The 24,499-nt window shown below is 40.7% G+C and overlaps 2 protein-coding genes across 4 annotated transcripts; both read right to left on the reverse strand.

Moving 5' to 3' along the window:
• Positions 1-755: 755 nt before the first annotated feature.
• On the reverse strand, positions 756-3,533 carry cbx3a (chromobox homolog 3a (HP1 gamma homolog, Drosophila)). Of its 3 annotated transcripts, none has more exons than XM_080044962.1 (5): positions 3,459-3,533; positions 2,495-2,642; positions 2,243-2,399; positions 1,666-1,760; positions 756-1,407 (listed from the first exon to the last, which is right to left on the reverse strand). In XM_080044962.1, exons 2-5 carry the CDS (start codon positions 2,629-2,631, stop codon positions 1,281-1,283), a joined length of 516 nt encoding a protein of 171 aa, XP_079901088.1. In that variant the 5' UTR covers positions 2,632-2,642; positions 3,459-3,533; the 3' UTR covers positions 756-1,280. The 3 variants fall into 3 exon arrangements, with proteins under 3 accessions (XP_079901088.1, XP_079901087.1, XP_079901086.1); XM_080044961.1 differs by having other exon boundaries at positions 3,418-3,525; XM_080044960.1 differs by having other exon boundaries at positions 3,272-3,504.
• A 366-nt stretch (positions 3,534-3,899) lies between these two features.
• On the reverse strand, positions 3,900-15,997 carry nfe2l3 (nfe2 like bZIP transcription factor 3). Its single transcript, XM_080045481.1, has 5 exons — positions 15,113-15,997; positions 13,249-13,329; positions 12,684-12,794; positions 6,333-6,798; positions 3,900-6,237 (listed from the first exon to the last, which is right to left on the reverse strand). The coding sequence occupies exons 1-5, from the start codon at positions 15,629-15,631 to the stop codon at positions 5,468-5,470; spliced, it is 1,947 nt and encodes a 648-aa protein (XP_079901607.1). The 5' UTR covers positions 15,632-15,997; the 3' UTR covers positions 3,900-5,467.
• Between the last annotated feature and the right edge of the window lie 8,502 nt (positions 15,998-24,499).

Below are 24,499 nucleotides of genomic sequence, written 5' to 3' on the forward strand. Positions count from 1 at the left end.
ATCGATGTAAAAAGGATGTCGCTACACATTGGCACACATTGAAATAATTTACTGTGGTAAACTTAGCAATGCCATGGGAAGTTTTGAACAAATAAAAGCCCTGCATTTAAAATCTTAGAAGTTGAAAGAAAAAGTAAAGACAAATTTTAGGATTCGGTAAACTGAAGCAATGTATCAAAACTGAGCATCTCATTTTCTTCATCGTATATTAATTTGAGACTACATGTAGTGTAAATAATAGAATATTTCAAGCTAGAACACAGAAGTACTGTTAGCGAGTGAACACACTTCCCACATATGTAGATTGGCCGGATAAAGGGTAGGTGAGGACTTAATCCACGACAGCAATGTCCAATAGGCCAGCCTATTTATAAGCAAACAGGGCATTGTTCCATTCATTATCATTGAACCAGAATAATGCAAGATTGCAACCCTTTTGACCAGGCAGGCAGAAACTAAAGCAAAACACACAATTTTATGTCTAACTGCTAAACGAACATTTCGGAGTGCCAGAGTGAACCCAAATGAAACATTTAGATAAAATAAAAAGCTAACGTTGAGAAATGTCCGGAAATATACGATTAAACATTTGAGGTTCGAAATGATCAACCGAATTGGCACGATTTTAAGACTTGTATATATGTATATTTCTTGACCCAGACTGAATTAAGCTGTAATAATATGGATTAACATTTAAAGTTAAGCGTGAGTATATCAGTTACTTGGCCAATTCTTAATATACTCATACCATGGAATATGGTTACATAAAACCTTTATTAGAACTTCAAACAATATTTACAGGCCAAGTATACAAAATGCATTTTTAGAACCAATCATTAGCACTATTAAGGAGGGAAAAAGAAAAAAAAGACGAAAAAAACTAAATGGCATCATTCATGAGATTGAGACAGTGATACAAGAGGTGGTCAACCGCTTTAACAGACCAAAGACCATTTAGAATATACAAAATATCCACGTCAGATAAACGAGCAGTGGTGGGTTTTATCAAAATAATTGTGGTTTCTAAACTGCCATCACATCAATCAAAATACGATGACGGAAGACTTCATTATACGACACCCATCACCTTGCTCTCATAACCAGTCAATATGTACAAGAACACAGCTCACCATTCACTGCCACACAATGTATGGGTTGAACATCTGTTGGAAATAACTAAAATCGCTAAAACTAGAAGGCAAGCCAGAGGAGGAAATTCAGTCCTGAGGAAAAAGGGCATAAGCGGTGAGGAGGGACTGCAGGGACCAGAGGGGGAAGGACTACTGAGCTTCATCCTCTGGACAGGAATGCCATGTCAGTCTCTCCTCATAGAAGGAAATGACCACCTGAGGGCAGCGAGTGTTGGCCTCCCGGGCTGGGACCAAATCCGCTTCATCCGAGTCCTTCCTACAGAGTGGGCAAAGAGGGATCAAACAAGCCACTGTCAAAGGTCTACTCCAAATCCAGTATTTACTTTGACTGCAGGGAGATTTTATTACTGCAGCATCACCTCCCAGATACGCAACAAAACCCAGAGTATCACCACAAGAAAATAATTGATTTACTGATGGGAATACTTCCCTTTTCTAGCATGGGAAAAATAATTCAAGGGTATGACCGTTTGAGCCGTTTACACAGAAGAGGATTATTAACTTCTGTACTCACCATTTCATCAAAAACATCAATTCTCCGCTACTGTCTGTTGCGCCAATGATCCGCTCTGGATCGAGGTTCCTAGCAAAGCCACGTGGTTTCTCAGCCTATAAAGGGATGATAACAGAACACATGAGCAAATGCCAAAAATGGAGCAGTTTTTTTTTTTTTTTTAATTTCCAGGTGATACAGGGAAACTTTGAGCATGTTATTACTGGAGGCTCAAGTGGCCATGGTGTCTCATCGTTTCGACAGGGACAAGCTTTGTTAGTTTACATGCTGGAGTTGCGTATTCAAAAGATTTCACTATGGAACAATACCACTGTTATTGTTTAAACGAACAGTCAGAAAGTAAAAATAATAGTACATTTTATGATTAACATGTTGTCAGTTCTTACTTTGATACATCATGTGAGGTGACAGTGATTTAACATTTTTTTGGGTGGTTAACACAACAAGGTAGTGTTCAGATGTGACATTTGAGCATTTATATTTTTCAAAATATGAATATCCTTGTGTGAAGGATTCTTATCGCTGAACTCAATTGGTGTCTCCTCAAGTAAAATGCTGATTGGAGAGGTGAACTCACCACATCTTTCTTCTTGGCTTCTGTCTCTGGCTCATCTGTTGATGCCTTCCTCTTAACGGGAGCAGGCTTCTCTTTAACGTTCTTCTGTGCTTCCAAAAACGCTGAAATCAGCTCTGGGCAATCAAGGTTGTCCTCTGGCTCCCAGGTGTTGTCGGCCCTTTACGAGAAGGAAGAGAGTCAGCATTTGCATCTCAGAACATCCATGAATACAGATTTCCATTGATAGAAATCAAAACGATGTCAGCAACTCACTCTGTAAATCCTTTCCACTTCAGGAAGAACTCTACTTTCCCGTTGGCAATACGTTGGTCGAGTACCTTCTCCACAACAAACTCCTCGGGTTCCTCCTGTGTATCCGGCTTACCCTTGACATTCTGCTTCTTGCCCATGTTGTTGTGCACTGAAGACGACAACGGGGAACGAGAACTTAAACAGTGTATGCAATGCAACAACAAAAAAATCGCAAGAACACGGACCAAGCCCCCAAAAGACCAGGCACATGGGTAACCAACTCAAATTGATGACTATAACGCTATCATAACTTTAGAGGTTAAGTGAATTAAAAAAGATAGCGCGTACACACTTAATTTCTAGCCAAATCACGGGACGGTGTTGTGTTGGTTAGCCGGCGAGCTAACTATAGCTCATATCCTTTCAGGCCTAGGCGCTGGAGAAAAAAAACATTTTCTTGACAGTGAAACCAGCAATTCGACTTTAATTTGGCTGTGTGATGTAAAGAAACAACCTAAAGCCTCACTGGCCGATGTCACATTGGCTATTTTAGTGCGCATAGTTAGCTTTCCGCACGGCTAGCTGAAATGAAAATGCTCAAATAACCACATAAGGCCCAAATATACAATTAAACCCTGTAATAGACACGCACAGTTTAAACTATTCAACATTAGTCAAAACAATGTGTTATACTGGAAGACATATTAGCTTATACATACAATTTACTGCTGTTAACAGGCTTACATATTGACTTTAAACTGGCTAACATTGTTGGGGTAACGTTAATGTTATGCTCACTCTTCCTCTGCAAACTGCGTTGCCTGCTTCAAGATCCAAGTTGTAAGAAACAAAGCTACCGTTAGCTTGTCTGATACAAGCAATGCAAAATACGCCAATTGTTAACACGATGCAGCGGTTAAAATATATTAACTCTGCATACGCACCCTGATAAAACAAATGAAATCCCTTGGTTGATATTCTTTACCACGCGGTCAGCCTTCGCTTTATCTCCCGTCTGGTCTGCACCGCTGCAAGGTAGGCGCCAAAAGCCGTGGGTCTTCTATGGGTGCCTGTAAGGAAGGCACTTCGCGTTTCTACATATGCGCCGAAGGGATAAGAGCCAGAGTCCTCTCATTTCTAGGGCTCCTTATAGTTTCAACCCCCTCCCCCTCTTCAGAAGCAGCGCTACAAGATACCAGAACAAAACCAACGGGTCTTTGTCTGCTGAAGTGTAGAAGTTATACATATTTCACATGCTAATTGTCAATATTTGTTCGTGCAAGTGGTTCTAAAATAAAGTCACCTCTGCAATCAGAAAGTATAATTTAGCTTGCAGAGACCCTTCTACCAAAAGTAGTTCTTGAAACGTAACACCCATAACAGTGCAACAAGAATGAGACAGTCCGTTTATATTTTCTTTCTTTTCTTTCAGAAAAAAACAAAAGTTCATTTCAATTTTCCTAAGCAAAGGAAAAACAAAATCATACCATCAACATTCAACAATCATCATGCAATCAAAAACATTTGTCCCCAGAAACAAAGAAAAACATTTGGAAAATGTATACAAACAGCAAAGTAAACTTGGTCAAACCAGAAAATTAAATACAATTTTGTGAAGGGCAGGGAATAAAACAAGTCACACTTTAAACTAATTCTCGCACCTTTCTCCACTCAATAACTAGACAGTACTTAAAGTGGTGTGCCCAGGAGTTAGATGGCAAACTTCAACTAAATGTGTAATTCAACTCTCAGATAATCTCAAATATATAAAAAGCAACATCCAAAACATTCAATCCTACTAAATAAAGAGTTGGTGATTGTATTTATTTATTTTTAGAAATGGGATGCTTATGTTCCATTTAAAGTCGTTTTAATAATGAAGAATTTGTAATTAACGAGTGTAGTTAAATTCCCCTTAAACGGGTTTTTTATTTATTAAGCCAAAATCTATCATTTAAAACGAAGGCATGAGGTAGAATATAGTCTTGCCAATCTTTTTAGTAATAGAAATAAAAAGGTTAAGCAAAATTGTGCTTGAAACAAATGACTTAGTTCTAATTTTCAAAACATAAAATGGTAGACATTTTTGTCACGATAATCTGCATCTGTGGATCACATACACACAATATCCACAACACTTGTCCAATGCAAATTAAGGCCTTCAGTTTAATCATTGGTATATCATATGTCATCAAGACATAAGGAAAACAAAATCTTTTTTTCTTTTTTACATTTTGGATTCAAATTTCTACCAAACAGTACATGCCCTGAAATATCTGAAACAAATCTGTAAACTTTAGATGGGCAATGTCCCTATATCCTTACCCCTATGAGATAAACTTACCATTGAAAAGATCCACTGAAAAAAAGATACTGCCCTTGATGGTCTCATGATGCATATAAGCATATCAGGAACATCAGAAACTTTAATAAATACAATGTTTAACCTCTTATACTGAATAGGTGTATATTGGGAGGCAAGATTACATAGGAACAAACAAACAGAATCCACCTCATAGATCTCTATCCAGTAACTGTCACAATGCTGGCGATGTTAACTTTCAGACATGCCTGGATATCTTCGCTTGTCTGTAAAATCGGAGGATTCGATGAACTTTCATGTTGACAGGCACAAAGAGAAACTTCACATCACCACCAGCTCGACTGTGTCCTCAAACCACCCCGGGGTGCCTTGTCCATCTTTAATAAGCAAAGAATGTCCAGTGTTTAAGCTACATTTTCCCCCATGAGAAATTATATTTACAGAGATTTTTTTTTTATTTTTACTTTTTTTCAAAGTTCATATAGTTTTTTTTTGTTGTTTTTAAATGTTCAGAGTTTGTCTTCTTTTTGCAGCTTTTGCCGATTTAGGCTTCCAACAGTGGTGAATCCACACACACTTTTACAAAAAAAGAGGAGATCCCAAAACCAGCAAAAAAGTTCAGAAATACCCGAAAAAACATAAAACCTCAAGTCTCAGCTGGCAATGCGGCATCATTGCTTTTTCTCCTTCTTCCTCTTGTCTGTTTTGCTGCCTGTTGATGTGGAGACAGCAGGCCGTCTCACAGGCTGAACTACAACCCTCCCGTTAGCCCCGCACTGCAGGGTGAATCTCTCTGGGTTTAGGGGTTGTCCTGAATCATCCCTCAGCCGAGCCAGGACATCTCTGGTCAGCTGCTTTATCTGCTGGCCGACAGCACCCATTGTCTTGGCTGTGAGCTGTTTCTCCCTCACTAGCCTGTCTCTTTGGGCCTGCAGTCTCTCCACCTCCTCTTGGAGGCCTGTGATGGCGTCCAGTTTGCGCTTGCGGCAGTTCTGCGCTGCCAGCTTGTTCTTGCCCCTCCTGCGGATGTCTCTGAGGAGGGTCACCTGTTCAGTGGAGAAGCCGTGGCTGTCCAGGACCTCCAGGAACTCCTCCACGGGCATATTGACGATCTGCAGGACAGAGAAGGGGATGCACATGGAACGGGCGCGCATCTCATCACGACTCATGTCTCTGTCGTCCAGATACTGCCCCTCATCGTCGCTGAGAGGCTCCTCCTTGATACCTTTGTGGGGGAATGTTACCGGTGACTGGTTGAATAAAGCAGGAGAGGAGTAGCTGTGATCATGCCACACGCTCTCACTCAGATCAATGGGGGACCACGTTGTGGTGTAGTTCATGATGCCTTTTGAGGGGACTGAATCCACATCACTGCTGTAACCTGTCGCTCCACACTCATCCTCACAGTATGAACTGGATGACGATGACATCTCGGATGAGCCTGGATGAGTGAGGAGTTAAGTATTGTATTAAAATATATTATAATAAGCAACAAAGACATGTAATCTATAAGCATTTCTAGAGGTTTGAACCAACCTGGGGAGACTGGACCTCCAGAGCTGCTCTCCAAAGACAGACCAGAGTCTGAGTCCAAGTCCTCCAGGACCTGGGGATCTAAGTTCTCCAGACAGCCCATCAGCTGGGTGTCTATGGTGTCCAGGCCTTCCAAACCAAGCTGATTGATCTGGTCAAACACTGCCTCATCCAGACAGCCACCCAGTGCACCATTTCCAGTTAAATTACATACTGAAGCAAAGGGGAGAGCGGCTAGGCCCACTGCCATCCCTGGTGACGCGTCCGAGGTTGTGGAGCCGGTCGATTCAAGTCTGAAGAGGGCTCTTTGTTGTTGGGTGACTGGCCTGGACTCAACTCTTTCAGACGCCACACCAAACACTCTAGCACTGGTTACCATAGCATCATGCAAACTGACATCCTGGCTGATGGCGCTGGTGATGTCTGGGTCGAGGTCGGACAGACGCTCTGCAACAAGGGAGTCCAGGTCCTACACCACACAAACCAGACAGAATTTTAGTCTTTGCAATTTTGAAAATCTACCAGAGCATGTAGGATCATTACAACTATTTTGTAACTCTATTGTAACCAGACGTGGGCAGTAACATGTTACTGCGATATTAATTTTTCCAGTAAAGAGTAGCGTTTTACTAATTACTAACAGAATTTCAGTGATAATATTAAATTTTATACAAAATGTAATAAATCATCTCTATGTAACTTGTACACCAGCACATAGACCGTACCTGTAATTCATGATATTTCTGTATGACTTAAACTTGTTGTAGAATGATGTGCCAAACGGTTAAACCAAACATAATGTGTATTTCTCTTATTGTCAGATTAATGTTGAAAGGCTATTTTGATGAGCTTGCTATAATGCAATATGTTTGTTTATTGTTGCTTCATGGTTCCTACAGCTTAATGCAAGTTACATTTAAGATTTTTTAAGACCTTTTTAATGCCACTTGAAATGAAATTTAAGACCAACAGACCAAAGGAAAAATGTATTGTCTCGGTGGTCAGACACCACAGTAACTCTGCTTTCAGCGTAGACGTCATTATCTGTATCTGTTCAACCAACAAAATAATCTGTATATGTATCTGTATTCGGATATGAAGCCGGAAATGGCCGGGGCTTATGTCTGACTTTTTTTTTTTTTTTTTAATTATTGTCCCTTCAGTGCATCAAACTGATTTAATATTGGCATATCATTAATTATGAGATACATTTCTACCTCATACTGTACTTTTCATCCGTTTCTCTCTCTCATTATAAGTTATATGAACTGTCTGAGCCCCACTAGCCCTTTGACTGGGGGAAATAATGAACATTCAGAATCTGAAAAAGAACAGTATTACATCACAGTAATTCAATTTGTCTGTTTTATTAAATTTTTTCATCTCTTTTTATTTTTAACTCGACAAAGTTTTATGATATATCGATCCGAGATCTAATCGATCTATTTTGCCCAATTTATTTCCCTCTACTCTCTCACTCACTCTGTCGCTCTATCTCTCCCTTTTTTTTCTAACTTGGTTCAATGAATAATTACTTTGGATCAGGAAACAGCGTTTAGTGCTCTACAAGTGTTCAACGCACAACGATTATACTTTTTTCAGCTTATCTCTTAGTTATAAACAGATTGTATAAACTAAACAGGCGAAGCGTCACATATCGAATATTTAAAGATCGATTTTGTCTATTTAATAGCATTATACAGCACGCTGCCCGCTACTAGAGAGACGTGGTCCATGTTCAGAGGTCTGAAATAAATGAAAGGCAGGAAGGGCTGACGGTAACACGGGCTGCAGAAAATTCCAGCGGAATGGAGAGAGACCGCGGGTAACGGAGCCATGCATAAATGCAGCCGGTCTTTCTCCTCTCCGCAGAGGCAGCGGAGATGAACAGCTGATCGGTGCCACTATAGTTAAGGCAGCACGCGCTGCGTCAATTTAGCGCTTAATAAATACATATTTTCCCCCCGAATATAACGAGATTATCGATCGATCTCATTATCCGTGCTTTTCCGAATAGCCTACACATGTTCGGATTCGGGCTCATCCCTAGTAGCCTACGCGTGCAACCGAACATTGTCTGGAGATTTGGTGCTGCTGTCCCGGTTGTTGATATCGGAGGTGGAGCATGGAGGGGTGGAGGCACGGCACGACGAGTAGAACAGAACAGGGAAATACCTGGCGTTTGTTGACAGCTTGATTTTGAGGCTTTGTGTTTCGCGCTGTGCATGTACAACGTGCCTCGTATAAATTGCTGGGTACCGGTTTCAGCCAGGCAGAAAAATCCTTGCTGGACAGCCAAATTTTGTTGAATTTACACTTTCCCATGATGCGGGCCGACTGCTACTCATGCTGCTACTGCTACCTGAGCGACGTGCGTCTGCTCTGAGTCACGGCCGCAAACAAATGTTTTGTTGGTTCCGCTCCTTTCTATTATGTCCATGTTCCGCTCTCGTGATTGCGCGACATTAAACTATTCGGCAATTTATTAAAAAAATAAAAAATGTTACGTATTATTTTTAGATTTGAGACCAATTACAGTCATACAATCCTACTTACCATGTGTTAACATTTTTAAGACCTTTGAAAGATGGATTTAAGACTTTTTAATGCTATGTAAGGCCTTATTTTTAGATTTATGAATTTAAGACTTTTTAAGGATCCACGGGAACCCTGTGCTTTGGACTATTCATTGGGGCCTAGTTACTGTTTACTAGTCTGGCTAACCGGATGTAGACAACGGAGATTGCGTTTACGACAGATAATGTCGCCAAACTCCTCCCCTTCCCCGCTGTCGCCTATCGGTTATGCTCATGGACATATAAAGAAATGGACACCGTATTGAAACATGGCGCCCATTCATTCCTATGAAAGATGCTCATAGGCGCAGAGAAGCAACAAGGAAGTATAATCCGGAAATTCCATACGGCCCAAAGCATGACGTAGCATCGACGTAGCTGCATTATGGACCTATCAAGAAAGAGGGCGGCAAGCGTAGCGGACTGGAGGCGGGAGTAGAATCATTCTCGTTCTGTAGCATCTAGCCTGGCGAAAACAAACTGAAAGCCGTTAAAAGCCGTTGGGCTAATAAAACGCTTGAGGTGGCGTTTTGAAATGAGAAAACTTCAGTTTTAATAGTATATGGTCTAAAGATAAGTATGAGCCTATGATTGATATCCAGAAAAATTTTGCAGAGACACAATCTTGTTCGCCGCTTGTACTGTGTGGACAGGGAAATCTGCCTACGGGCCGTATGAAAATAAGCTCCACCCCTCACCATGCAATACTAATGGGTTGGCCACATGTCCATGCTGGTTGCTCGGAGAAGGCACAGTCCTGGGGGCCTGGTTATGCTCCACTCAGAAATGGTCCATGGTCGGAACCAAATTGCACTATTTTGAACGTACACCGTAGCTGCTTCCTGGGCTTTTGCCCCTATCTCCGAAACGATATAGCATGTTTCCAGACCATACTACTAGCTGTAGTTTAGTCTGGCTGTGCGAGATTACTGTTTACAGTTGCTTTATTAAACAATGAAGTTGTATAAAAGGATTGTCTCGGGTCGTCATATTAATTTAGTTTAAACAAAACCCATGCAAATTGGGATTAGCTGCGCATTCATGAGAATGCTTAGGACCAATTTTGTGTGATGTAACTGAAAGTATCGAGTCACTTTTGGCATGGAGTAATAAGTATGGTGAGTGACGAGCCCGACACTGATTGTAAAATACTGATTGTTCCAAGCTTATCTATCTAAATATAAGGCCTGTGTGAGTGTGTGTGTGTGTATGACTTGCAAAAGTATTCATACCCCTTGAAATGTTCCACATTTTGTCACGTTACAACCACATACGTACATTTATTTTATTCAGATTTTATGTGATACACCAACACAAAGTGAAATGAAACACAAAGTGAAATGAAACGTGGTTTACATTTTTTTTTCATAAATAAACTGAAAAGTGTGGCGTGCAAAAGTATTCAGCCCCCTGAGTCAATGTTTTGTAGAACCACCTATCGCTGCCATTACAGCTGCAAATCTATTTGAGTATTTCTCTACCGGCTTTGCCCATCTACAGTGATATATGTCGTCCATTTTTCTTTGCAAAATAACTCAAGGTTCAGATTCAGCATCAGATTGGATGGAGAGTGTCTGTCAACAGCAATTTTCAAGTCTTTCTCAATATTCTCAATTGTTTTTAGGTATGGACTTTGACTGGGCCATTCTAACACATGACTATGCTTTGATTTAAACCATCTCATAGTAGATATGGTTGTATGTTTAGGGTAGTTTTCCTTCTGGAAGGTGAACCTCTGCCCCAGTCTCAAGTCTTTTGCAGACTCTAACAGGTGTTCTGCCCTAGTATTTGGCTCCATCCATCTTCCCATCAACTCTAACCAGCTTCCCTGTACCTGCTGAAGAAAAGGACCCTCACAGCATGATGCTGCCACCACCATGTTTCACTGTGGTGATGGTGTGTATAGGGTGGTTTGTAGTGTTATGGCGCTTTTCCACCGCACATGTAGCTCGACTCGACTCAACTCGACTCAACTTGGTTTGGTAGCAGCACAGGTCGTTTTCCACCGCAAATAGTACCTGCTGAACGTGGGCGGGGTCGTCGTAAGGGGCTGAAAGCCTACTCCGGAGCAAAGTAGCAAAGCAGAAATTACGAGCAGTTGTTGCACTATTAACTGAACCAACCGCCAAAAACACGGATGAAAAATGTTTAAGAAATACCCCCCTTGTATCTGTTTGCTAAAAGAAGTAGAGGAATATTGCTACGGGCCATTAAAAGGGATGGTTGTTGTCCCGATGTGTGACTCTGCCACACAGTCAGCTGTAGGGATGCGTCACGTACATCCCTATGCACGTAAACACGGGCATGATAAAGTTGACTGTTTAGTGCTTGTTTCAGGATACGTGCTTTCAAATGCAAGCCGTGTCTCAGCCTGAATATTTTATTGAGGTAATCAGTTCAGTCCGAGGCTTGTAGCCTAATGTAATCGCTCGCTATCATGTCTGTCCCAGCTGGCTACTATTTAGCCTAGCTGCTAGCTGCCCTACATGTCTCCTCTCGTATGTTAAAAGTAACTTCCCCAACAACCAACACTGGGTGAGCTTAGCGAATATATGGAGAAAAATTCGGATCTGTGATGCAAATCAAATGAAAGAAAGCCAGAGTAGGCTGCACGCGGCGTAAATACACTCAAAAGTCCCGGAGAGTTGGGGAGAATAAACAACAGAATGAAGCCGGTAGTCTCTGGCCAATCAGAAGCATCGGCAGACCACTGATTGGCCAGACAATAGTCTCTGGCCAATCAGTGGCCGGCCGTCTGCCGACGTCACCTTTTAGCATCGGCTCAGCTCGCTTGGAACCTAGAGCGAGGCGATATCAAAAAAGCAGCCACTACCAGGTACCATGAAATTGCGGTGGAAACGCCAAAAATGCGAAAGGGGTCGAGTCGAGCTGATACCATGCGGTGGAAAAGCGCCATTAGTTTCCACCACACATTCAGATGAGATCAAAATTAAAGTGTTTGGCCTTAATGCAAAATGCAATGTGTGGTGGAAAACTAACACTGCACATCACCCTGAACGCACCATCCCTACCGTAAAACATGGTGGTGGCAGCATCATGCTATGGGGATGCTTTTCTTCAGCAGGTACAGGGAAGCTGGTTAGAGTTGATGGGAAGATGGATGGAGCTGAAAAAGTTAGAGTCTGCAAAAGACTTGAGACTGGGTGTAGGTTCACCTTCCAGAAGGACAACTACCCTAAACATACAGCCAGATCTACTATGAAATGGTTTAAATCAAAGCATAGGCATGTTAGAATGGCCCAGTCAAAGTCCAGACCTAAAAACAATTGAGAATATTGAGAAAGACTTGAAAATTGCTGTTCACAGACGCTCTCCATCCAATCTGATGCTGAATCTGTAGTACGAGCTATTTTGCAAAGAAGAATGGGCAATATATCAGTCTGTAGATGTGCAAAGCTGGTAACTTTAATATACTCCAATAGATTTGCAGCTGTAATGGCAGCAATAGGTGGTTCTACAACGTATTTACTCAGGGGGATGAATACTTTTGCACGCCACACTTTTCAGTTTTTTATTTATCTTTTTTATTTTTAAACCACGTTTAATTTTTATTCCACTTCACAATGGCACGTCACTTTGTGTTGGTATATCACATAAAATCCCAATAAAATAAAATAAATGTATGTATGTGGCTGTAACGTGACAATGTAGAAAATTTCAAGGGGTATGAATACTTTTGCAAGCCACTGTGTGTGTGTGTGTGTGTGTGTACACACAGATTTTTTAGGTGTCTAATGAACATGGGCAGATGACTTACAGCAAGGTCAGTAACAGATAGAGAGAGTAAATTACTCCAGTGCTGGTCAATATCAATGGAAGGATGCCGGCGTGGCGGATCAGACAGTGCAGTGATGTCTTCAAGCAGACTCTGAAATAGGAAAATAAGAGAAGAAAAAAAGCGTAGAATACAGCACTGAGTTGGTGGTACAGTTGGTAACCAAAGCTTTGTGTCCAATGGGAATTTAAGTATTTGTGTCAAAGCTAGATGTATAAATCTTTAGGAAAAACAGAAACAATAAGTCTTCCCCCTGTGAAACTTACAATAATCATTATGCTTTGAGATCCCTAATCCTACACAGTGCTACCTAAACAGCCCTGTCATCACAATGGTGCCTAAGAACGTGATCTGGTCAAAAATAGGTACAGGGTCATTTTCAACAAATTTAAATAACTAAATGCTATTTAAATGTGTTAAAAAGTATTGCGACAAATTCAGGGACACTTGTATCATCACGATATTTCAGTAAATAAGAACACTGATGCAACCTTTTCAATGGTATAGATCAACAAATAAACACATCCGTGACAAATCAGGATCCTACCTCTTGCTCCAATGTGGAACTGTGAGCCAGTTGAGTGAGTGAGGCAGATTCCCCCTCCTCTTTAACTTTAGCATCATCCTCCTGGTAGGGCAAAGACAGACAAATGGGGACAAAGAAAAAAAATCAGCAAATTTGTCAGCTGACATTAAAATTCCATAAAGATGATTACATTTCTGGTTTGGTGACCCCAATGAAGCCATTTCCCATAATTGGATTTATTAGAAAATGATTACTGTTCTGTTCAAAGAGAGGGAATGTTTGTTCAATATAACAGTTATTGTTATTCAGGACAGACTATATTTAACACAAACTTTTTTCATTGTCCCCCAAACTGTGGAAAGGAACTTTTACAACACTTCAGAAAGGTGTGAGCTGGTGTATGGATGTAAGGCTTATGATGGTTGAATGTACAGACACTCCTGATACAACAAAGTTAAGCGTTTAATGAAAGTCCTCAGCTGTCTGACAAAAATCCATTATTTTTGACATTTTCACAAAGAAAAACAGATTATATTCATGCCAAAGGGATAAAAGGGGGTGGATTCCTACACATCTCACCTCCCCCCAAAAAAACATTGATTGCTGAATCGTTTTTTTCGTTACTGCTAGAGGCAAAACTATGACGAACTGTTGTTGCTTTGAACCGTAGCTTTGCCTGAGCATGTCGACTTCTATTGCTGTTAGCTTTTATACAGCTTCAAATGGGGAAGTGAATGTAGATATTTATTGATGGTTACTTTAAAATGCTACAGCTGTAGTCTTCTCCTTTGAAACACTGTAGTTCTACAAACCACAAAATATTGCCTTGTACGCAGTTGAAGCATTACTTGTTTTTACAAAAGAGAGGGTAAAGAAAGAAAGATGTGTCAACATTGTACTATCCACATAAGCAAGCACCCTGGGAGGGGGCAGCGTTCAAATGTGGACCACCGCTTTTATGTAAGCAAACAGGGTGTGGGTCTTAGCCTCATTCTCCACCTCTCAAGGCCCACAGCTGGCGGTTGAGTCTGTAGAAAGGGGATATAGTTACACAAATGGCGATATCAACTGCCCTCAGGACGTAACACCCACCAAGCAGCTGTTTCTACCCCCAGTTTGAAAAACTGGATCAGTGGGATAATTCAACATAAAGAAGGCCTGGTTGTGATTAGTACACATTTAATGGCATTCAAATACTACTAATGTCATTTACACGGAATATAGAAAGCCATGTTTTAAATCCGAGGGTTTTAAACTATAAAGTGCATGGATCTTTTGGCAAACAGTAGTTTAATTTAGTTGAGTAGTTGTGGCCACCCTATAGACTGGTTTTATTAGGGTGTCATTTGAGAAGTCAATTTTGTTGTCCTGATTGTTCAGATAGGGTTTAATGTGACATGTGTCATAGTGAGGGGTGACAGGTGCAGCAGACTGTTAGTTCAATACTTGTGCTTTTCAAACTGAGTTACCAAATTGCCATCATGAATACAATTCCCCTAATCTAACTGGGCAATAACCTAAATCGCTAAATAACAATTTCCTGGTAAGTGATAGAGCCACACAAAGTGAAAGTGAATGAACATTATTGGGTTTTGACAACGGCTTATCGCATGTTTTGGTCTTGTTTCCTGGTGCAGCATGAGCCGTTACAAAACAATAAGCAACTGGTTACCCAATGATGGACAGCCATCATTGTTTAACACGGGTTGATGCTGCTAAGTTAGCTATTGTTAGCATTAGCTGTTATGTTGAGCAGTGAGGCAGATGCTTATCTCAGTATCGTACTTTAGCTAGCAGACCAACTATTTTTGTCATATTGTTTTGTTAACTAGAAAGTCTGTTTAACTGTATATTGTAAAACCCACACACATACACACACACTTGCCTCCTTAAGAAACCCGCAGGCTCCAGAGTTACAAGGCCCTTGTTGTCCAAGTTGAGGGTTTGTTTGGCACACCTCTTGGCCTCTGTCAGGCAGGTGTTCACTGCCATCCCTGACTTCATCAACGGGACTTTCTAACCCCGAGTCGGTGTCGGTACTGTTGCTGGTTGAAGGCCCACAGTCAGCCTTGTCAGTGGCGGACACTTGGTGCACCAGCCATGTGTTCAACTGCGAGGGGAACCGCGGCGAGCCCAGCGTCCTCACTTCGTCTAGTAGCCGGCGACTCGCAAAGAAATCGTCCAATTCGGGACATTTTGGGTGCACACTGTGTCCGTCAAGAGTGTCTCTCAAATTATGAAAGGGTGTCTGGGTGTACGCTGAGCTGGGACCTAAATTAATCTCAATCAGAGGCGGATAGTAGCCGCTTAAGTAGCTGTCGATGTCCACGCGAACTCCAATCAAACTGAGTAAGATTGTTAACTGAATCAAGCCTTCTGTGAAGTATTTTTTCGCGATTTGCATTTTCTAAATGCTTTCAGAGCTGCATATAATTGCGAAAACCTGACCCAACAGTTCCTCTTTCCCGTATGGACAAAGGGAAAAGCCTAACAAAAGAGCACGCCTTCCCCTGTCAGACAAAGAGGTCTGCCTGTACCGGCGAAATCGTTAGGTAGCTATGCTAGCTGTTAGCACTCAGCCATTAGCTTTAATGTCCGGTTAACGGAAACGTTAACATAGCGAAAGCTTTACTCTTCAGTTCTTAATAACGGCTAAGTAATTCGTCGGCGTCACCTTGCTATCAAAAACGTCCTGCCGTCGCTAATTAAACAGAAAATGAAACATATCAGAAGCTAAATGCTGTCACCGTGGAGTGCTGCTACTGGGGAAACTTCGTTTCAGGATTTGCATCGCTGGTGCAGATTGGATCGAAGGGTTCACCGCAACACGATGTGATTGGACAACAGGAATGGCAGTTACAACTTCGACCAATGAGAGCAAGGGGGAATCGGTAACTACCAGCAGCCCCCACCCCATGTTCAACTAAAGCACATGATGTTACAAAAAGTAACAGTAGAACACAGACTTCTATTACTACAGGAATACATACTAAATGTTGTGTTTTCTAGTATTTATTTGCAACTTTCAACATTTTGGGATTTCTCAGTAGCATGGTCAAGCTGCAGTTCCGGGATGTTTGTGCTACTGACCTGCATTGCTCGATGCATGGCCTACTGGTAAGTAGCTGAACAACAGTTTGAACTTGTTCCACAACAAATGTCCGACCAACCCCCTATCAAAGCGGAATGCCAAGGGAGGAATCCTGGCTTCTACTAAACCTCATCCACTGAGCAGCTACAACAAACCAGTTCGTGCGTTATTCATGATTAAAGCATGATTCATAAGAAGTCTATAGGCTGCATCAACGCAAGTGAACTTGTGTTGGCTATAAGCACATAGGCCTATTATAAATTACTTTGCAGATTCTTTTCTTTTTTAACACATGTTTATGGAATACAATGCATGTTTATCGAATATACCAACTAACCAACACTATATAACATAGTGAGCCTAAAATAAAAGCTCTACCTCCATTTCTACCATTTTCAACATGAAACTTCTGCTTACACAGCACAAATTAAAATAATATAAACAGATTATCATACACCCTATTAATCTAACAATCTCAAGGGAACCATTTTGCATAATGAGTTAGTTTACTGTTAATAACAAAGTGTTGATTAAACTTTTTTGTTGGAATGGAGCCTGTTTACATGGTTGTTTTGCTACTTTTATAAAAGGATCAACCCATAAATCCAGCTCTGTTCATCTTAATAGAAACGGAAAGAGAGAAAGGGAGTATTTTCCTTAAATGTCCCATCTTGAGTTGAATGTGTGCAATCTTAGGGTATAAAGTAGAACACACAATTAAATTGAAAAAAAAATATTGTCACAGAAAAAAATTAAAAATAACCTGATCGCAAGGAGATATTCACTTATTCTGACAACAGTTCTCCAGAACCGCTGACCTCAATTGTAATGATATATGTGCCTCATTGTTTTTTTAAACTTTATAATATTTAGTCACACAATAACCACATGCACATACCAAATGATAATCGTTGCACAAAACTGTTTTGGAGGATCTTCAAGATGTCAGACATAAAATTTGTTTGCCTTTATCGAGGCAATTATTTAATCCTTATTTATTGGTTTCACAGTGGGGAACGCTACATTGGTATTGCAGCAAAAGGGATGCTGCAATAATAGTGTGAACAAACATAATCAAATATCTAAAGGAAAGCAGTGTTTTTATAACACTCTCTCTTGATACACTCAGACATCCAGGGTCTCTGTCTGGTCAGATGAACAAGTGTTTAGTACTGATCTAGTTTTCCAAGGCCTATGCTGGTTTATGGTGTGCAAAGGGTCAGCCTTGAGTTAAATCAAAATAACTGAAATAAAAGACAGAATTTAAAACAAACTCTGGTTGCACCCTTTGAAAACATTTCCCGTTATTGTGGTAGAAAATAGTCAAATGTGCTTCCAGAGATGAAGGAAGCATTCATATCCTTTTCTTGTTAAGGGGGTGTTACTTTGAAAACAGGTTTTCAGAAAGGGGGCTGTTTTTTTCTCATACATTGGGAGTCTCTAATCACACCGCGGGACCCAAATTAATGTTAAAAAACAATGAAAGAGTGCATTTGGCATAAGGTGACCTTTAAACTAAATGTAATTTAGAATGAAAACCTTGTGTCAATGTTATTGTTTTATTTCGTCACTTATGTCTTAATGTGGATGCAGCATTGGAATGTTTGAGCTTGGCCCAGGTAGACCATTATGTTATAACAAGCAAATTTTGTCTATGGAAAACCTAAAAACTTCAAAGAAATAAGTAAAGCAAAGTAAAATTAGCGTCAAATAAATACAACCTTAACTTATATTTATGTGTCTCTATACTGTCAGAGCCAGAGGAAATACAGTAGAACAGGCTGCAGGATCCAAGTGAGTGTCGGGGATTTGATTTGGCTCAACTGCGACTCCTGCTGGCGAATAGTGTAAAATTAACGGATGATCATTTTAGCTCTCTTTTCCTTTATTATGCTATAATAACTTCGTGACAGTGATTAAAAAACAAACGTATCCTACTTTTATTTTTTAAACTTGAGATGTTTAGACTTATTTGAACATGTATTTGCGAAGAAAGATATATTAAAAGAGTAGGGCTGATATATTTATTTTATTTAGCCTATTTGGGATAGGCCTAGTTAGCATATTTACATTATTTCGTTTTCTAGCATGCTAAGTTAACCTTTTCTCCATGGGCTGATTTTAACAGTGTGAAACGTGTGTACTATGAAAAAGAACAATTATCCGTCACAAAAGCCTACTTCATCCCATGAATGAAAAGTGAGAATAACCTGCTGAAGTCCAAATGGATTAAAGCACTTCCCTGGTCTGAAGTATACAGCATGACCTATTCACTTATGAGTGTGGTTGCTTTTAATTAGTTTCTTCTGAGCAACGAAAATCCACAATAAGCCCTTTGGAAATAGTCTACACAGACTTGTATACGCCGTTGCATCACATACAAGTGCACTAAGTCGTATTTCATTATAGAACTAACAATAGTTGCTATACTAAGTCAAATTCAACACAGCAACAACTTCCACACATTGCAGCTTAACAGTCCTAACAGCAGACAGCCGAGACCTTGTGCAAATAGGCACAAGTCTAGCGTGCTGTGGGGCTTATCTGACGCTGGTCACATCATTTAGGATGCAGCTGCAACATTATTACAGACCAACTGCAATATTGTAACATTCACACAATGAGCCACCATCCACCGAGATAGCTATTTGAAATTGTATAGTCCATCACTGGAGGAAATGTTTCTAATCTAATAGCTGTTTATGCGCTGCACCCGACACTTGCAACAAAATACCCCTCTTTAAAAATAACAAGTGACATTTGCGGTCTGCCTCATGCAGGCTTTACGGATCGCCTTGGTGGCCCGACAAAATCCGGAGTCTAAACGCTCAAAATCGCATTGCTTTAAAAATAGGCTGTGAAGAGTAATCTACTCCAATTGATCTGACGCCAGCGTGCAGCCACTTGATTAATCCACAAGTATTTTCATAACGATGTGAAACACATTTAAATCAACTTTGTGAAGTTCTGACAGATTTATTGGGGGAGAGCTCTTAAATCACCCCCACATACTCTTTCGAGGACGTAGCTGATTGGTGGAATCAAATGTGACGTGTGAGAGGCCAGTGCGCATGCTCATCCGTTTGGGTCGCATGCGCAAAGACTCACAGGAAACCTGAGGGAAATCGAGGTGACGTCCAAGGGACTATGTTTTGTATCGTTATTTTCTGTTTATCTTTTACCTTTTTTATTTTACCTGATAGATGAAACTTGAAACTCTTAATCATACATTAGTCTCAGATTCAAGGTTGTGCTGGGCAAAAGACCAATTCAAAATAGGATTTTCTTAAATCATTATGTTATAATTATAACCTAATTATTATTATTTTGTTTTTACTGAATAGATTATTTTCAGTCAATTTGGGAAGAAATAAAAAGAATCCCTTTCTATATGGGAAGTGGATGAGAAATAATATGCTATTATTTGTGAGAATTAACCTAGGCTATTAATTAATAGCCTACCTTATTCAATTAACCACTGTGGTCTATAGCCTATAGGCTACTGTAGCCTATATGGCATGTAGGTAAAATGAGATGACTAAATTAATAAAGCTAAATACGCTTCAATACTGCAAATGTAATCCTATGTAATCCCTTTACGTTACAAGAATCGTTTTACATTTGATAGCCAATGTTTTATGTAGGCTATACAACATTGGTAACTGATATTTTACTTATAACCGGCTACTTGTTTTTAGATTTTATTTAAAAAAAAATACTCTAGTACAAATCAATCAATCCACTTATGTGTCAATAGTTTTACTTATTAACTTTATTTTATTATGTAGGCCTACATATCTTCTCTTAATGAACGTACACATAATAAATAGCCTACCCTATTTTGATTTTCATTGGACATATTCGAATTTTCTACCCCAATTATTAAAACAAGTTAGTATTTTGATTTAAATTTATATTAGGCCTACATTGCCTAAATACTTTTTGTGATCAATAATTATGCATTTTTCAAAGTTTGATTTATAACATTAATGGTTTACCATACAAAGGATACCTTGATATATAGGCTAATTAATCTATTTCTGTGTAGCCTATATGAAGGCTACTAAACCGAATTTAAAAAATGTTTGATTTAATTATTTCAACCAAACATACATCGTTTCGTATATTGTCTGTGGCTTGCAGCTGTGTGTAGGTGTGTGTGTGGGTGAACGGGTTGAAGCTGCGGAGCTCTGTTCTCCAGAGAGCAAAACAACCGACTGGCCGCTCTCAGCACTCCGGACCCCGTCGCTGCTTGATTGACACCCGTGCTAAGCCAATCAACGAACGAATTGCCTTTCTGATTCTCCATTGGTTCACCGCTCCAGCTCGAGGGACCAATCACAGCGCGTAAATTACCATAAAAGTTAATGTAGCCGGTCTGGCAGACTCTGTGGCGCCCCGCAGCGGAGGCATATGGAAGCAATTTTTACGTCGGGCTCGCTCCCTGCAAATTGAGTCGTTATAGTGGAAAACGCGTTCCTCTTTTCGGGACTTTATTTCTTTTTCCTTTTCAATACAGGGCTTGTTTTAATGCATATGAACTGTGCAGACCTTTTCCACATAATGTGTCCCAGTGGTCTGTGGAAAACTGTCTGCTTTGTGTTAGTCCACCTCGCAGTGTTTGAGCTTTATTCAATCAGCAGTTATAGCCTACATCTCCTGTGTATTGACAGTAATATAGGACTGGTGTTTTTATTACCACACTAAGCAATGCAAGACAATAATTCCCAGCATTATTCACATTTTGAGTCTGTAACATGTGATACCATTTTTGCAAAGCAATTGTTTTGTTTCCCCAAAAATGAACTAATACAGAATGCACAAGGGGGCGCTACTCTCCCAGTTTTGTGGATGGTATACGACCTGACCTCACTTCTCACAAATGTAACCTGTGTTCACTAATTGAAATGTTGGAGCTTCACAAGGCTCTTTGCTGTACACCTGAATAGAGATATAATAATAATCAGTAAATAAACCTCTCAAAAAAAAATACATGGCAACACAGTTTTTAGGCCTCTTCCTCACTTTGTCCTCCCTCCTTCCCTTTCCCTCAACGTCTCTCAAGAGTCCAGAGGCTGAAGGGGCCAGCAGCAGGGCGAGGCGTTGACAGTTTAAAAAAAAGGAAGAAAAAAAAAAGTTGTGGATTTGATATTAGAGACTGAGATGGCGGCCTTGATAAAGTTTGGTCTGGCGCGCTGAGATTGGCAGGACTCTCGGTCGGAAAAGAAAACAGAAAAAGGGCCTTACGTAAACAGAGGAAAATGTCCCCGGCCGAGCAGAAAAACAGCCTTGTATGATGTGACCTGCATGGTAACTTTTGGAAGCATATCAGCTCAGACGTGTAAATGGCACACACAGGGGAACAAAGTGGCAAGACTAAAACATATTAATTTGTGTGTGTGTGTGTGTGTGTGTGTGTGTGTGTGTGTGTGTGTGCGTGCGTGCGTGCGTGCGTGCGTGCGTGCGTGCGTGCGTGCGTGTGTGTGTGTGTGCGTGTGTGTGTGTGTGTGTGTGTGTGCGTGTGTGTTTGTGTGTGTGTGAAGGCATACAGGACGTGGTTGTGTATATTTTTAGGCCTTTTAATGCCTCTCTGTGCCTGAAGGAAACCTCCCTGTGGCCGCTCTGACTGTCCCTGTAGCTATTGTGTCTGTTTCACTAATGGACTCCTCTCCACCCTGTCTTCCCCTCCTTTTTCTCTCCCATATCATATCCATGTATTCCCCTGGGGGCTGATTAAAAGGCTTTCTAGCCGGGGTGAGGGTAGAAGAGAGGAGAGAGAGAAGAGGAGAGTGGTCCTTATTACCCCATATGTCTGGACAGGAGAGGGTGGAGTGGAGGTCCTCTTCCAGTTAATCAATAGAGGTACCGTCCTTCTACGCTTTCTGTCTCTCTCTCTCTTTCCCCTGTCTCCCTTTCCCCTCCACCCTCAGACTCTCTCCCATTAGAGATAATGTGTCTGCTATTGACACGGCCAGGTCTGGGTGATATGACAGAAATACGGTTGTGCTCTGGGAGGGCCCCGAGTTCCACGTCAAAACTCTGTGGTCAACAAAACGACCTGACTCATCGACTCGCTGTTTAACCAGGTTGACTGTGTGTGTTGCATCCTTCCATTTTTGGCCATTCACTGTTAAAGCTGAATAAGTGCCATTGATTTCCAAAGCAATTCTTCTTTTTATTTTTTTTGTGTTCAATATATCCGCTAAACTTGCAAATTAATTTAAAGAAAGAGATTTGAAGTATAGAAATTGCTGCCCCGTCTGTTCAGGTATATTATTGAGGATAACCCACACTCCTCTCAGGAGAAAATCAATGTAAAGGCATTAGGATTGATTATTTGAGCACTTTTTCTCAGCACGGAAGCCAGGATTCCAGTATTCTTCCAGGAAGTTGGTGTGTGTGTGTAAACCCTTTTATCCCATTAGCCGTTGGTTTTTAATGGTAACGAGCCCACTTTTTCCATATTCACTCTTTCTTCATGTGGTTTTTTGGGTTCTTGTGTGTTGGTAAGAAGGTAAAACTTAAATATGTATTATTTTTTAGTAACACAAATGAGTACACTTGTTTTGTTTTGATTTGATTTATTTATGGGTCTAGAAAACACACTGCATCAGAGGGATAGGAGAATACAATTTCAACATTACACAGTAAAATCTTTATAGAAAATCTAAATTGTATTGGGAGAAACTAAACAATCTTTTCATCTAGTGGCGAATGTTCTAGATTGCAATGCTCTGTCTCCACTCCTCCTGTTGGGAGAATTTACAGAAGCCACGGTGGCCTTCGCAGACAAGAAGCCAGTTACTGAAGATGGCATCATCCACCACTGCCCTAAGTCTTTCTAGAAATATCAAGTGATGAGGTGAAGATGTCATTTACACTCATTAAAACATACTTATGAATATTATATACCATTTTAGTCTGTTCTGAAATATGCCAATACCTTCTGTACAGTGCATCTTTAAATGTAGTGGTAATAGAATAGATAAATTACACTGTAGGATGTAACCATGGAAAAGGTTACCCCCAAACATAAATTCAAAATTGCATATGAGATTATTTCTTTGGAGAAACACTTAGCCTGCTAGAGGAGACTGATTGGAATAGGCCATTGTCAAATATAGTACAGGGGGGGGGGACGAGGGTCGTGTGGGTGTCACCCTGCAGGGCCATAGGGGCTTCAGACACAGAGACTTCTGAGAGATGCCTGGAGTAGCATTGGGGAGAACCACCTTTGACCTGCCTGACTCGCCAACCCCCGGGGTCACAGAGGGAGGGGCCTGCACTGTGGGGGATAGGCTGTAATTGATGTGAGGAGGGAAGGAGGGAGGGAGGGAGGGGAAACCTGAGGCCCCAGAGAGAGAGAGAGAGTGAGGCAGGAGTGTGAGTGCTGGTGAGAGCTCTGGTCTATGTCCACGGTTCTATATGGTGCCGGGTCCGGATCCCGTGGGAAGTAGAGGGGCTTAGATGATGGCAGATCAGAGCCTTCGCTGTCCAAACCGCAGACAAATCGTATTAGCCGAACCGACTGGTTAACTAAACAGGGAACGAAAAAATCCAAATCTTGTACCATTCCAAAAATGTCCGGCCTATTATATGCAACAGCTTGAATTTCCTTTGCTGGCATATGCAATTAAAATAACTTTCACTGATGATTGGTGCAGTTGAGGAGGTTCTTCAAGTATAATACGGTATATCTCTGTTGATTAGGGGAGACCGGGGTAAGTAGGCACACTTTTTACTCTAGTGAGAATTGCTCATCACCTAAACATCTTTCAATAGTCATTCCTACATTAAATTGAAGCTTAAGGTGTTGGCTTGAAATGTGAACCCCTCACTTTTTCTAACTTATTGTAATAAAGAAGAAATGTACCATCAAAGACACTCTAACACATTGTGACAACCAACCCCATCAAGGGGTCGGTTGTCACACACTATGGGGTTGTTTGTCACAATGCTATCTTTATGGGAAAAATCTTAAAAAGAAGGCAAGAAAGCAGAACTACATTTGAAAGTTTAATTTCATTGTCAAGTTGAAAAATAGGCCTACATAACTTTATGCTTCTTAACACAAAATGAGCAAGGAATTAACAAAAAGGAAATCCATATTAAGACCAACCTGCTGTATGTAACAACATAAAGAACAAAACAAATAGGTCTAACAATAATAGCCTACTCAAC

Source organism: Ammodytes marinus (assembly GCF_949987685.1).
Source record: "Ammodytes marinus genome assembly, chromosome: 17".
NCBI classification, from domain to species: Eukaryota; Metazoa; Chordata; class Actinopteri; order Uranoscopiformes; family Ammodytidae; genus Ammodytes; species Ammodytes marinus.

Bases quoted from the DNA above. Each gene is read 5' to 3' on its own strand.
- nfe2l3 (XM_080045481.1), bottom strand. From the start codon at position 15,631: ATGCAAATCGCGAAAAAATACTTCACAGAAGGCTTGATTCAGTTAACA. The intron at 13,330-15,112 runs GCAAGTGTGTGT...TTGCCCTACCAG, and splicing joins CCTGCGGGTTTCTTAAGGAG to GAGGATGATGCTAAAGTTAA. The intron at 6,799-12,683 runs GTAAGTCATCTG...TGTGTGGTGTAG, and splicing joins TATCTGTTACTGACCTTGCT to GACCTGGACTCCCTTGTTGC.
- cbx3a (XM_080044960.1), bottom strand. The intron at 2,400-2,494 runs GTGAGTTGCTGA...CTTCTCGTAAAG, and splicing joins AAGTGGAAAGGATTTACAGA to GGCCGACAACACCTGGGAGC. The intron at 1,408-1,665 runs GTGAGTACAGAA...CCCACTCTGTAG, and splicing joins TTGATGTTTTTGATGAAATG to GAAGGACTCGGATGAAGCGG.